The sequence below is a fragment of the Cherax quadricarinatus genome, chromosome 25 (genome assembly GCF_038502225.1).
Source record: "Cherax quadricarinatus isolate ZL_2023a chromosome 25, ASM3850222v1, whole genome shotgun sequence".
Taxonomy (NCBI): domain Eukaryota; kingdom Metazoa; phylum Arthropoda; class Malacostraca; order Decapoda; family Parastacidae; genus Cherax; species Cherax quadricarinatus.
In genome coordinates, this window is record NC_091316.1 from 5989030 (window position 1) to 6004527 (window position 15498).

General features: G+C 44.7%; 1 protein-coding gene across 5 annotated transcripts in view; it reads left to right on the top strand.

Annotated features, from left to right (window-relative positions):
* Positions 1 to 2758: 2758 nt before the first annotated feature.
* Positions 2759 to 15498, top strand: part of LOC128690018 (dachshund homolog 2) — a 305827-nt gene continuing 293087 nt past the window's right edge. For 3 of the 5 annotated variants that reach the window (XR_008407248.2, XM_053778527.2, XM_053778528.2), the window contains exon 1: positions 2759 to 3684. Coding sequence is in view for 4 of the 5 variants with exons in the window: in XM_053778527.2 (XP_053634502.1) it covers positions 3080 to 3684 (605 nt within the window). In the remaining variant the exon portion in view is untranslated. The remainder of the gene's footprint in view (positions 3685 to 15498) is intronic. The other 2 variants (XM_070088585.1, XM_053778529.2) reach the window with 1 other exon arrangement.

The window sequence follows — 15498 nt, forward strand, 5'->3', positions numbered from 1 at the left end:
TGTTAAGATGTGCGGGAACCGAGGCATAACCGCAGTTTGGGGCTACCCTTCTCTGTATGATAGTTACACTGTGACACCAAAAGCTGGCTATGGTTTCCCTGTCATGTTCCTTCACACAAGGTGGGTTGCACCAGACAATGAAACGTGGGAGACCTAGGTGAAGCAATGAGGATATCTTGAATCATATAAATCACAGAACAGGTGGGGGCGAGAACCCATGGTATGTGAGTCCTCATGGGTGGGGATCGAACCCATGGGTTCGATCCCCACCCATTCTGAGATTTGTTTGGAGTCGTGTTATTACGATTTCGTGAGTCTTGAAGCATATGGGTCGAGTAGCGATGGGGGGGTTAAAAGAATTTCATTCTTGCAGAGTTGGAGGTGCTGTGGGCACTACCGTCTCCCAGAACGACCTCTCGCAAAAACTACACATTACTCACATGCACATGGAATTTTATTATACATTTTGTACATAACTCCATGGGGAAGTGGAAAAGAATTCTTCCTCCGTAAGCCATGCGCGTCGTAAGAGGCCACTAAAATGCCGGGAGCAAGGAGCTAGTAACCCCTTCTCCTGTATAAATTACTAAATTTAAAAAGAAAAACTTTCGTTTTTCTTTTTTGAGTTACCCTGCCTCGGTGGGATGCGGCAGGTTTGTTGAAAAAAGATTTTGTGCGTAAGTACTTGATGTGACGTGCAATTGTACGTTTTGTAATAAAGCCCTCACTATAGGCGATGAAGCCCCACTGTGGGTGATGATCCCAACTATGGGTGACGTAGCCCCACCGTGGGTAATAGGTAGCCTTTGCCTCGTCATCCACCTGTTCATTACCTGGGACACCAACATGGTATGGGTACCAACATGGCCCGGGTACCAATATGGCCCGGGCATCAGCAGAACAACACTCAGGGGGACATAGTTTCACTGTGGATAAAACCCAACTGTGACGAAAGCCCCCACTGTTGAAACCATGTGGGTGAAATTCCACTGTGAGCGATGACCCCCCATTGTACAGTAAAGAAAGAAGTCCCTTGAGGGTTATGAAGCCCCCACTGTGGGTGAAGCCCTACTATGGGTTATGAAGCCCCCGCTATGGGTCAGGAAGCCCTCACTAAGGGTTATGAAGCCCTCACTATGGGTTATGAAGCCCCCACTGTGGGTGAAGTCCCACTATGGGTTATGAAGCCCCCGGTATGGGTTATGAAGCCCCCACTATGGTTTATGAAGCCCTCACTATGAGTTATGAAGCCCTCACTATGGGTTTTGAAGCCCCCACTATGGGTTATGAAGCCCCCACTGTGGGTGAAGCCCCACTATGGGTTACGAAGCCCCCACTATGGGTTATGAAGCCCCCACAGTGGGTGAAGCCCCACTATGGGTTATGAAGCCCCCACTATGGGTTATGAAGCCCCCATTGTGGGTGAAGCCCCACTATGGGTTATGAATCCCCACTATGAGTTATGAAGCCCTCACTATGGGTTATGAAGCCCTCATTGTGGGTAAAGCTCCCACTAAATGAAGCTCCCACTGTAGGTGATGATCCCACTGTGAGTGAAGCTCCCACTTTGTGTGAAGCTCCCACTGTCGGTGAAGTTCCCACTGTGCGTTAAGCTCCCACTGTGAAGCTCCAACTGTGTGTGAAGCTCCCACTGAGTGAAGCTCCCACTGTAGGTGAAGCTCCCACTTACTGAAGCTCCCACTGTGGGTGAAATCCCTACTCTGGGTGTTACGGCCTGACTGTGGGTGAAGCCCCTGTGGTGGGTGAAGCCTCACTGTGGGTAAAGCTCCAGTGTTGAAGTTGAAGCCCCATAGTGGGTGATGAAGCCCCACTGTGGGTTATGAACCCCCACTGTGGGTGAATTACCACCGTGTACGTGTTGAAATGTATAAATGAAGGTATTACTGTACGTCTGTGTACGCAGTGTAGTGTACACTAATGCAACGTGAAACGTACATGTACGTACGTTTGGGCGAGCACCTGCACACAGGTCACTGATCAACAGCACAGGTGTAATATTATCACCTGTGTCCGTAGCATCTTAATGCACGGACATATACAGCGGTACATGGGGTAACTGTACAACAGATGCACGGTCAATGTGAGGACAGTGGAGGGTTCTTGATCCAAGGAGATGAAATAATCCCCTCCTTCATCAGACCAAAATATTACCTCCATTGCTACCAGGCGCTCTATAAATAATAATAATAATAATAATAATAATAATAATAATAATAATAATAATAATAATAATAATAATAATAATAATAATAATAATAATAATAATAATTGTAACAGCAGTAATAACAGTAAATAATAATAATTGTAAATGCGAGGTATGTGTCTTAAAAATATAATTCTTAAGAAGTCCAAGAAACTAGAGCGAATAGAGTGTAGTCTATCGTTAGTGTGTGAATTCTAAGAGTGCGTAGCAGCGCCAAGTTTGGTGCGTTAGTGCGGTAAGAGCAGCGTCTGCGTGTTGTGTGCTGCAGGAGGCAGCAGGCAGCACTCCGGCAGCGTCTCCAGCAGTGCTCAGGGCAGGCAGCTGCAGGATTGCACCCCGCGCACACAAAGCAAAACATTTAGACAAGTACTGCAAGGAAACGAAACGTCGGGGGGCGGCCTGGTCGGCTCCGCCCACCCGCCCGTCGACCAATGGGACCTCCGGAGCGGGCAGGGCCGACCAATGGGGCGTCGCAGCCGCCCTGGACACACACGGACGCACACATGGCTTGCACCCGCATATTACGTTTACACATTTTGTTAAAAGTTGTGTTTGTATTGCGTGTGTGTGTGTCTCTGTGCGGGTGTGCGCACCGGCTGATTGGTGAGCGACACTCTGTGACGACTGCCTGGCCGCGGCGCGCACCACTGCGCCGCCGACGCTCGCACCGCTTACACGTCCCCCTCACGCCGCCCGCTCCTGCCGGGACCTGGCCGCCCGCACCCGCCCACGCCGCCCGCCGCGCCCACCGCTATTGTTCTCGCCGCGGCAGCCGGAGACACTCGCGGGGGGGATTTTGAGAGATAATTCAGTGTTGGGAGCGGCCGTTTGTGCGAGTGCTCGTAGGAGGGTGCTATGGAGGACACCTCTATACCGGACGATTGTAGGAGTGTCCGTTCAGGGGGGTCAACCAGTGGACGCTCACCCCCGCCTCTGTCACCCGTCATCACCAGCATGGTCAACTGTCTGTCTCCCAGCAGCCCACCACCTCCCCTCATGGCAGCGCCGCCCCTCTCCGTCCCCGGACCTTCTCCTCCAGGAGTACACTCGCCGCCCATCTTCCCTTCCCCGCCACCCACTTCCCGCCCGCCGCCCTTCCTTCCCGCCCTATACTTCTCCCACGCCTACAACTCCCCCCCGCCCATCCACACGTCAGACCCAACAGCCAACGACTGCAAGTTGGTGGAGTACAGAGGGCAGAAGGTGGCGGCCTTCATTATAAACAACGAGTCAATGTTGTGCTTGCCTCAAGCCTTCGAACTTTTCCTGAAGAACCTGGTGGGCGGCCTGCACACCGTATACACCAAGCTCAAGCGCCTGGGGATAGAGCCTCTGGTGTGTAATGTGGAGCAGGTGCGAGTACTACGAGGCTTAGGAGCCATCCAGCCGGGTGTCAACAGGTGTAAGCTTCTAGCCGTCAAGCACTTTGACATCCTCTACAAGGACTGCACCACCGCCAGGTAAGATGCACTCAGATTTTTCTTATTTATTTTCTCCCTTGTGCACCGTCGCCCTGTTCATCTCCCTTACCTGTGTACCGTCGCCCTGTTCATTTCCTTTACCTATGTACCGCTGCCCTGTTCATCTCGATTACCTGTGTACCGCCGTGTTGTCTCCCTTACCTGTGTACCGTCGCCCTGTTCCTCTCCCTTACCTGTGTACCGTCGCCCTGTTCATCTCCCTTACCTGTGTACCGTTGCCCTGTTCATCTCCCTTACCTGTGTACCGTCGTGTTGTCTTCCTTACCTGTGTACCGTTGCCCTGTTCATCTCCCTTACCTGTGTACCGTCGTGTTGTCTTCCTTACCTGTGTACCGTTGTCCTGTTCATCTCCCCTTACCTGTGTACCGTCGCCCTGTTCTTCTCCCTTACCTGTGTACATTCGCCTTGTTCATCTCCCTTACCTGTGTACCGTCGTGTTGTCTCCCTTGTGTACCGTCGTGTTGTCTTCCTTACTTGTGTACCTTTGTCTTGTCTATCGACGATACCCGTGTACCTTTGTCTTATCTATCTACAATACCTGTGCAATTTTGTCTATCGATGATACCTGTGTGCTTTCGTATATCTAGGATACCTCTGTACTTTAGTCTATCGACGATACCTGTGCACATCTAGTTTGTCTATCTGCGATACCTGAGTATCGCAGTCATGTCTTAATTCACATCATCGCGACGTTGTGTTGACGCTAAAGTAATGTACACACCCGGAGGCGCATCGTACAGCGCTCAAGCAACGTCGTAAAAGACGATACAACCTGACCCCCTTTGGGTAAATAACGTCTCCATGAATGTCTTACTAACGTCCTAATGACGCTGTCATAACAATGACGTAATGACGTAATCGTAGTGTTATGTATCCTTTGGTAAAGCCAATATTTGTTGACTCTCGTAGCGGAGGAGCGATGTGTTCGTTACCTTGATATAGCAGTGATGTTTTGTGTTTGTACCTTGATATAAGAGTGATGTGTGTTCGTACCTTGATATAGCAGTGATAATATGTGTCTGTACCTTGATACAGCAGGGATATTGTGTGTCTGTACCTTGATATAGCAGTGACATTGTGTTTGTATCTTGATATAACAGTGATATAGCAGGATATTGTGTGTCTGTATCTTCATATAGCAGTGATATTGTGTGTCTGTACCTAGATATAGCAGTGATATTGTGTGTTTGTATCTTGATATAGAAGTATTATTGTGTATTTGAACCTTGATATAACAGTGATATTGTGTGTTCCTTACTTTGATATAGCAGTGATATTGTGTGTCTGTACCTTGATATAGCAGTGATATTGTGTTTGTACCTTGATATAACAGTGATATTGTGTGACCCATACTTTGATATAGCAGTGATATTGTGTGTTAGTACCTTGATGTAGCAGTGATACTGTGTGTTCATTACCTTGATATAGCAGTGATATTGGGATTGTTCCCTGGTACTGCAGTTATACAGTGTGTCTTTATCTGATATAGCAGTGATATAGTGTATTCTCTGATATAGCAGTGATATAGTGTATTCTCTGATATAGAAGTGATATAGTGTGTTCTCTGTATAGCAGTGATATAGTGTGTTCTATGATATTGCAGTGATATAATGTGTTCTGATATAGCAGTGATATAACGTGTTTCCTGATATAGCAGTGATATAGTGTGTTTTCTGATATAACAGTGATATAGTGTGTTCCCTGATATAGCAGTGATATAGTGTCTCTGATATAGAAGTGATATAGTATGTTCCTGATATAGCAGTGATATAACGTGTTTCCTGATATAGCAGTGATATAGTGTATTTTCTGATATAGCAGTGATACAGTGTGTTCCCTGATGTAGCAGTAGTATAATGTGTTTCCTGATATAGCAGTGTTATAGTGTATTCTCTGATATAGCAGTGATATAGTGTGTTACCTGAAATAGCAGTGATATAGTGTATTACCTGATATAGCAGTGATATAGTGTGTTCCCTGATGTAGCAGTAGTGTAATATGTTTCCTGATATAGCAGTTATATAGTGTATTACCTGATATAGCAGTGATATAGAGTGTGTTCGATGATATAACAGCTATATAGTGTTTCCTGATATAATGAGCAATATACTGTGTCCCCCCCCCACATAAAAAACTATAGCATGTTCCATTCATATAGCAGCTATATCGTGAAGTCCATTGCTCTTTGCTTAATATAGCAGCCAGAGAGCGTTCTCGTGGTGACAGCGGCGAGGTAGCGTGTTGTAGCTATCGTGAGGCCAGTGCTACGTTACCTCCTAGTAGCGATGCGCTCCTTTATTTTCATTGTAGAAGGAAGGTAGCGTAGCTTCTGTATTGTGGGGGGGGGAGAAGGTATTGTTGTTCGTCTATTGTAGCACCGAGATAGCGTACTGCGACTATTGTAGCACTGGGGTGGTGTTGTCATTGTAGCACTGGGATAGTGTTGTCATTGTAGCACTGGGGTAGTGTTGTCATTGTAGCACTGGGGTGGTGTTGTCATTGTAGCACTGGGATAGTGTTGTCATTGTAGCACTGGGGTGGTGTTGTCATTGTAGCACTGGGATAGTGTTGTCATTGTAGCACTGGGGTGTTGCCATTGTAGGACTGGGGTGTTGTCATTGTAGGACTGGGGTGTTGTCATTGTAGCACTGGGGTGTTGTCATTGTAGCACTGGGGTGTTGTCATTGTAGGACTGGGGTGTTGTCATTGTAGGACTGGGGTGTTGTCATTGTAGCACTGGGGTGTTGTCATTGTAGCACTGGGATAGTGTTGTCATTGTAGCACTGGGGTGTTGTCATTGTAGGACTGGGGTGTTGTCATTGTAGCACTGGGGTGTTGTCATTGTAGGACTGGGGTGTTGTCATTGTAGCACTGGGGTGTTGTCATTGTAGCACTGGGGTGTTGTCATTGTAGCACTGGGGTGTTGTCATTGTAGCACTGTGGTGTTGTCATTGTGGCACTGGGGTGTTGTCATTGTGGCACTGGGGTGATGTCATTGCAGCACTGGGGTGGTGTTGTCATTGTAACACTGGGGTGTTGTCATTGTGGCACTGGGGTGATGTCATTGTAGCACTGGGGTGTTGTCATTGTGGCACCGGGGTGATGTCATTGTAGCACTGGGGTAGGGTTGTCATTGTACCACTGGGGTGGTGTTGTCATTGTAGCACTGGGGTGTTGTCATTGTGGCACTGGGGTAATGTCATTGTAGCACTGGGGTGGGGTTGTCATTGTAGCACTGGGGTGGGGTTGTCATTGTAACACTGGGGTAGTGTTGTCATTGTAGCACTGGGGTGTTGTCATTGTAGCACTGGGGTGTTGTCATTGTAGCACTGGGGTGGTGTTGTCATTGTAGCACTGGGGTGTTGTCATTGTGGCACTGGGGTGGTGTTGTCATTGTAGCACTGGGGTGTTGTCATTGTGGCACTGGGGTGGTGTTGTCATTGTAGCACTGGGGTGTTGTCATTGTGGCACTGGGGTGGTGTCATTGTAGCACTGGGGTGTTGTCATTGTAGCACTGGGGTGGGGCTGTCATTGTAGCACTGGGGTGTTGTCATTGTGGCACTAGGGTGTTGTCACTGTAGCACTAGGGTGTTGTCACTGAAGCACTAGGGTGTTGTCATTGTAGCACTGGGGTGTTGTTATTGTGGCACTGGGGTGATGTCATTGTAGCACTGAGGTAGTTTTATCACTGTAGCACTGAGGTAGTTTTTCCACTATAGCACTGAGGTAGTTTTTCCACTATAGCACTGAGGTAGTTTTTCCACTATAGCACTGAGGTAGTTTTTCCACTATAGCACTGAGGTAGTTTTTCCACTATAGCACTGAGGTAGTTTTTCCACTATAGCACTGAGGTAGTTTTTCCACTATAGCACTGAGGTAGTTTTTCCATTTTAGCACTGAGGAAGTTTTTTTCACTGTAGCACTGAGGTAGTTTTCCACTGTAGCACTGAGGTAGTTTTTTCATTTTAGCACTGAGGTAGTTTTTTCACTGTAGCACTGAGGTAGTTTTTTTCATTTTAGCACTGAGGTAGTTTTTTCACTGTAGCACTGAGGTAGTTTTTTCATTTTAGCACTGAGGTAGTTTTTTCACTGTAGCACTGAGGTAGTTTTTTCATTTTAGCACTGAGGTAGTTTTTTCACTGTAGCACTAAGGTAGTTTTTTCACTGTAGCACTGAGGTAATTTTTTCACTGTAGCACTGAGGTAATTTTTTCACTGTAACACTGAGGTAATTTTTTCACTGTAGCACTGAGGTAGTTTTTCACTGTAGCACTGAGGTAGTTTTTTCACTGTAGCACTGAGGTATTTTTTTCACTGTAGCACTGAGGTAGTTTTTTCACTTTAGCAATGAGGTAGTTTTTTCACTTTAGCACTGAGGTAGTTTTTCACTGTAGCACTGAGGTAGTTTTTTCACTGTAGCACTGAGGTATTTTTTTCACTGTAGCACTGAGGTAGTTTTTCACTGTAGCACTGAGGTAGTTTTTTCACTGTAGCACTGAGGTAGTTTTTCACTGTAGCACTGAGGTAGTTTTTTCACTGTAGCACTGAGGTAATTTTTTCACTGTAGCACTGAGGTAGTTTTTTCACTGTAGCACTGAGGTAATTTTTTCACTGTAGCACTGAGGTAGTTTTTTCACTGTTATTTTTTTTTACATTGCAGAGAATTTTATTTACATAAGCTGGCAAATAGTTCAGTATTTGTACTACAGTTGATACAATGTATTGTGGAACAGTGCAACAGTGGAGCTGCTCAACAGTGGAGCTGTACAACAGTGGAGATGTACTACAGTGGAGCTGTACAACAGTGGAGCTGTACAACAATGCAGCTGCTCAACAATGGAGCTGTACAACAGTGGAGCTGTACAACAGTGCAGCTGCTCAACAGTGGAGCTGTACAACAGTGCAGCTGCTCAACAGTGGAGCTGTACAACAGTGGAGCTGCTCAACAGCGAAGCTGTACAACAGTGCAGCTGCTCAACAGCGAAGCTGTACAACAATGGAGCTGCTCAACAGTGGAGCTGCTCAACAGCGAAGCTGTACAACAGTGGAGCTGCTCAACAGTGGAACTGTACAACAGTTTAGCTGCTCAACAGTGGAGCTTTACAACAGTGAAGATGTACTACAGTGGAGCTGTACAACAATGGAGCTGTACAACAGTGGAGCTGTACAACAGTGAAGATGTACTACAGTGGAGCTGTACAACAATGGAGCTGTACAACAGTGGAGCTGTACAACAGTGGAGCTTTACAACAGTGAAGATGTACTACAGTGGAGCTGTACAACAATGGAGCTGTACAACAGTGGAGCTGTACAACAATGGAGCTGTACAACAGTGGAGCTGTACAACAGTGGAGCTTTACAACAGTGAAGATGTACTACAGTGGAGCTGTACAACAATGGAGCTGTACAACAGTGGAGCTGTACAACAATGGAGCTGTACAACAGTGGAGCTGTACAACAATGGAGCTGTACAACAGTGGAGCTGTACAACAGTGGAGATGTACTACAGTGGAGCTGTACAACAGTGGAGCTGCTCAACAGTGGAGCTGTACAACAGTGAATCTGCTCAACAGTGGAGCTGTACAACAATGGAGCTGTACAACAGTGGAGATGTACAACAGTGGAGCTGTACAACAGTGAATCTGCTCAACAGTGGAGCTGCTCAACAATGGAGCTGTACAACAGTGGAGATGTACAACAGTGGAGCTGTACAACAGTGGAGCTGCTCAACAGTGGAGCTGTACAACAGTGAATCTGCTCAACAGTGGAGCTGTACAACAGTGGAACTGTACAATAGTGAAGCTGTACAACAGTGGAGTTGTACAACAGTGGAGTTGTACAACAGTGGAGCTGTACAACAGTGGAGTTGTACAACAGTGGAGCTGTACAACAGTGGAGTTGTACAACAGTGAAACTGTGTAACAGTGGAGCTGTACAATAGTGGAGTTGTACAACAGTGGAGTTGTACAACAGTGAAACTGTGTAACAGTGTACCTGTTAGAGATAATGTGTTACCTCTAAAACAGTGGTAGCGGTGTGTGACACAGTGGTAACTATGTAAAGCAGTGGTAACTGTGCGACACAGTGGTATCGGTGTGCAACAGTGCAAACGGTGAATAACAGTGATGTGTAATATTGTGGTAGCAGTGTGCAACATTGGTAACAGTGTGTAACAATGGTAACGTTGTATAGCAGTGGTAATGTTAACACAGTGATAATGTTAAATAACACAGTAGTAATGTTATGTAAAACACTGGTACTGTTACGTAACAGTAGTAATGTTACGTAACACAGTATTAATGTTATGTAGCAATAGTAATTTTATGTACCTGTAGTAATGTTATATAACACAGTAGTAATGTTACGTAACACAGCATTAATGTTATGTACCAGTAGGAATGTTACGTAACAGTAGCAATGTTACGTAACTGTTTTACGTAACACTGTCTTCTAGTAGGAGGCAGAATATTGCTGATCTGAATCTTTAATGTTTGTGGACGCGTCCGTCTGTGACTAGTAGTTCCTGCGTCGGTACTGTAGTGGTTCCTGCGTCGGTACTGTAGTGGTTCCTGCGTCGGTACTGTAGTGGTTCCTGCGTCGGTACTGTAGTGGTTCCTGCGTCGGTACTGTAGTGGTTCCTGCGTCGGTACTGTAGTGGTTCCTGCGTCGGTACTGTAGTGGTTCCTGCGTCGGCACTGTAGTGATTCCTGCCGGCACTGTAGCATTTCTTCCGTCGGCACTGTAGTATTACCTGCGTCGGCACTGTTATGTTGCTGTGAAAGCGTCTCCTGACGCAGGTGGTGACCCCCTTAGCCTATAAAACACCTGCTTCTATTTATCTACTCATGGCACGGGTGTTAGTCACACTAACATCCATACCATTTGCATAAAAAAATCTGATCAGATTTTGGAGGCTTGTAAGGCGATTCCATCCACCTGTTGAGGTTCCCTTGCTGTAGCAATGCGATCCATTTGTTGCAGGTGTGTTGCACAGCAGGTGTGTTGCACGGCCACACTATCACAGTGTGTGCAGTCACACAGTGAATCTTCAACCGTGGAGCCGCATTAATGATTCTGCAAGTTCACTTGTGGTAGTGCCTTATGCCGCTACTGTAACCTCTATCTCTGCTGCAATGGCCTGGTAGGCAACGCTCTCAATTCACACACTGAGTGTCCGTAGTTCGATTCCCTGCAAGGGTGGAAACACTGGGCATGTTTCCTTACACCTGTTGTCCCTGTTCACTTAGCCAGCAAGTAGGTACCTGGGTGTTAGTCGACTGGTGTGTGTCGCATCTTGGGGGACAAGACTGAGGATCCCAATAGAAACAAGACAGATAGTCCTCGAAGACGCAGTGACTTCTTGGGCTATCCTGAGTGGCTAACCCTCCAGGGTTGAAAATCTGAACAAAATTATTTATCTTATCTAAAATCCTTGCTGTAGCATTTAGCGTCCATGGCGCACCGGTAAGCGCTATTAATACAGCGATTCTAACGTCGCTACTGTAGCGGTTAGCGTTTCATCTCGGCGGAGTGGCGGCGATACAGCAACGGGTTAGTTCTCCTTAGTATGCCACCAGAAACCAGCCTGAGAGGAGCTACGAAGAGTGCCAGGGGCGCTCGTCCGCGGTGGCATCGCTCAGGTCTCGCTAGGGAAGATTGCGACCTCCAGGTTCGCGCCTCGAAGCCTGTGACCTCGGGTCAAGGGGTCACTGGGACGGCGGGACTTGCAACTCTGGTCAACACAGATACTCTTCTCTTGTTGAGCAAGATATCACTCATGCCAACTGGCGTATTGCCCACATGCTGCAGAGGCTTTCAAGAGGACAACGTTCCGCTCTGTGCAGAGCTTTATTAAGTCGTGAGAAAGAGCCTACACAGAGCGAAACGTTGTCCCGATGAAACCTTTCTCTGCCATAACGTTCTCTCTCTCATCCTTCAGAAAAAAAAGTCATGTTTACACTGAAGAGCAATAGACATAACTGTCGTTGAAAACGACGCCGATGAGAAACGTTTCGTTCTAATTGTAAATCAAGACTTCTAAAACCCCTATTTTTGGGCTAAACGTTGTTAAAATAAACGTTTGTTCTCCATATACGTGTTTCAAACCACATACCTAATATATACGTTTCGCCCGTTAACCATCGGCTGCTGTCGTAAACACACCTATAAACACAAAACACCTATCACTTGTGATGGGGTCAAAACGGTAGAACCTTTGGAAATCAGAACTGATGTTTACGCAGGTGGCGCAGTGCCGGTGGAGACCAGTACTCGTAAGGGAAGGTGATTGCTACAGAACGTTTGGGGTCTAGTATAAGCAATATTTACACAGGCACCCTAAAGCCTTTCGAGACTGGTCATGCGATATTATTATTATTATTATTATTATTATTATTATTATTATTATTATTATTATTATTGTTGTTGTTGTTGTTGTTGTTGTTGTTGTTGTTGTTGTTGTTGTTGCAGCTGTTGTTGTTGTTGTTGTTGTTGTTGTTGCTGTTGATGTTGTTGTTGGAGAGGGTATGGGGAAGTTACCAAGAAAAAGTTCAATATAACGAGTGCACAGGAGTGTGTGGGAGTGTAAAGGAACACACAGAAGTAAACAGAGTGTACACAGGAATGCACAGGAGTACAGAGACGCGAGGCACAGGAGCACAAAGAGCACAGATGCGAGGTACAGGGCACAGCTGCAAGACACAGGAGAACACAGATGCAAGACACACGTACACCAGCTTCACTGGTCGAGTGTTTATGTGTCATTTGGAACACAAAACCTGACCAGTGCAACATAAAACTTGACGAATGTAGCAGGTCTTGACCAGTGCAACAAAACTTGATCAGTGCAACATAAAGTCTGACATAAAACTTGACCAGTGCAACATAAAACTTGTCCAGTACAACGTAGAGTTTGACCAGTGAAGCATAGAACTTGATCAGTGCAAAACAGAACTTGACCAGTGAAACACAGAACTTAGCCAGTTCAACACAGACCCTGATCAGTGAAACATTGAACTTGACAATTGCAACACAGAACTAGGCCAGTGCAACATAGAACTTGACCAGTACAACATAGAACTTGACCAGTACAACATAGAACTTGACTGGTGCAACATTGAACTTGACCAGTACAACATAGAACTTGACCAGTACAACATAGAACTTGACCAGTACAACATAGAACTTGACCAGTACAACATAGAACTTGACTGGTGCAACATTGAACTTGACCAGTGCAGAAACGCGGCTGCAACAAGTGTAGAAGCCTTCAAGAGGAAACTGAACAAATATCTTCACCAGGTGCCAGATCAACCAGGCTGTGATGAATATGTGGGGCAGCGGGCCTTCAGCAGCAACAGCCTGGTTGACCAGGCAAGCACCAGGCTTGCCTGGTGCTTGCCTGGTGCTTGCTGGAGTAGTGAAACTCTCGAAACTCTTCAAAGGCATATCAAAGGTAAAGGTAAGTTCGACAAATAATTTGACCATTGCAACACAGAACTTGACCAGTGCAACACAGAACTTGACCAGTGCAACACAGAACTTGACCAGTGCAACACAGAACTTGACCAGTGCAACACAGAACTTGACCAGTGCAACACAGAACTTGACCAGTGCAACACAGAACTTGACCAGTGCAACACAGAACTTGACCAGTGCAATACAGAACTTGACCAGTGCAACACAGAACTTGACCAGTGCAACACAGAACTTGACCAGTGCAACACAGAACTTGACCAGTGCAACACAGACCTTGACTATTACAACACAGAATTTAACTAGTGCAGTTTCACGAAGATATCATTTTTGATGTCATTGATGTAGGCTATGTGGATCATTGATGCCACACTCCTTTCCTTCCTGTGGGACATGCGGATAACGAAATTAACACCTCATTGATGATAATTAATGCATATTGATGATAATTAACATCACTGATGATAATTAACACCATTGATGACAATTAACACTACTGATGATAATTAACACCTCACTGATGATAATCAACACCCCACTGATGATAATTAATACCAGTGATGATAATCAATACCTTATTGATGGTAATTAACACCATTAAAGATAATACCATTGATGATAATTGATACCTATTGATGATAACTTAAACCATTGATGGTAATAAGCACCAGTGATGTTAATAAACACCATTGATGATAATTAACACCATTAATGATAACACCACTGGTAATAATCATCATCTCATTGATGATAATTAACACCAATGATGATAATCAATACCCCATTGATGGTAACTAACTCCATTGATGATTATCAACACCTCACTAATGATAATTAACACCATTGATGAATAACACCCTATTAATGATAACACCTCATTGATGATAATTAACACCTCATTGACGACAATTATTTCTCTCTAAAGTTAGCATCAACGAGTGATGACACAGTGTTTCGGTCTTGACAGCTGTGACTTGATGTTTCTGCGCGGAGCGAAACGCAGTCTTGGTGGACGGGGGAGGGGGGAGAAAGGGGGAGGGCGAAAGGTGCAAACAGTCGCAGTTCCACGTTTTACCACAAACAGTTGAGTTTCTCTCGTTTTGCCGTCATCAGAACCTGAAATATTTAACAAAAAATAAGTTGATGTTAAAAATAATAATAAATGTTAAAAACTGTCTGCCGAACAAACTGTTTCATAAAAAAAAATACTTTCTTAAAAATTATTAACGTTAAACAGTTAAAACAAATACTGACGTTAAATACTAAAAAATATTAATGTTAAACAGTAAAAAAATACTAACGTTAAACAGTAATAAATACTAACGCTAAACAGTAAAGAAAAAATACTGACGTTAAACGGTAAAAAAAATACTGACGTTAAACGGTAAAAAATATTAGCATTAAACAGTAAAAAACAGTAACGTTAAACAGAAAAAAAAGTTAAAACACTAATAATTTATAAATAGAAATTAACGATTTACGGGTATTATTATTATTATTATTATTAATTATTATTATTATTATTATTATTATTAATTATTATTATTGTTATTATTATTAATTATTATTATTATTATTATTATTATTATTATTATTATTATTAATTATTATTAATATTATTATTAATTATTATTATTATTATTAATTATTATTATTAATAATATTATTATTAATAATTATTAATGTTGTTGTTATTATTATTATTATTATTATTATTATTATTATTATTATTATTATTATTATTATTATTTGTATGGAAAACGCTCATCCGTAGCTCCAGTTTCTTGGATGAAGAGCCCTTCGCCAGCATCCCCAGTTTCATTTAATGACTAAGCACCACAGGGGGGACCCCTTGCCATGGCTTTAACCTGTAGGTTAACTGTAGTCTCTTCCTTGGGGGTCACCGCCCCCGCGGGCCGGTCCCAGACTAGGCTTTCCCGGTTGCTGGCCTGATCAACCAGGCTGGACGCAGTCCGCACCACAGTCTGCTTAATCAGGTACCGACTTGTTGAAGTTATCAAGGTCCCACTTGAAAACAACCAGGGGATTGTGGGTAATATCCCTTATATCCAAAAGGAAAGTGTTGAAGAGTCTTGGTCCGCTTACACTTAGACGTCAAAACAAGTTTCCTTTTTGTCACAGTGTAAGCTTATCAACTACACGTGGTTAAGGCCACAGCCGAGTTGTGGTTCGTACGTTGGACTACGTGCGGCCAGCAGTAACAGCCTCGTTGATCAGGCTCTGATTCACAGCGAGGCCTGGTCATGGACCGGGCCGCGGGGGGGTTGATCCCCGGAATGCCCTCCAGGTAGTCTCCAGG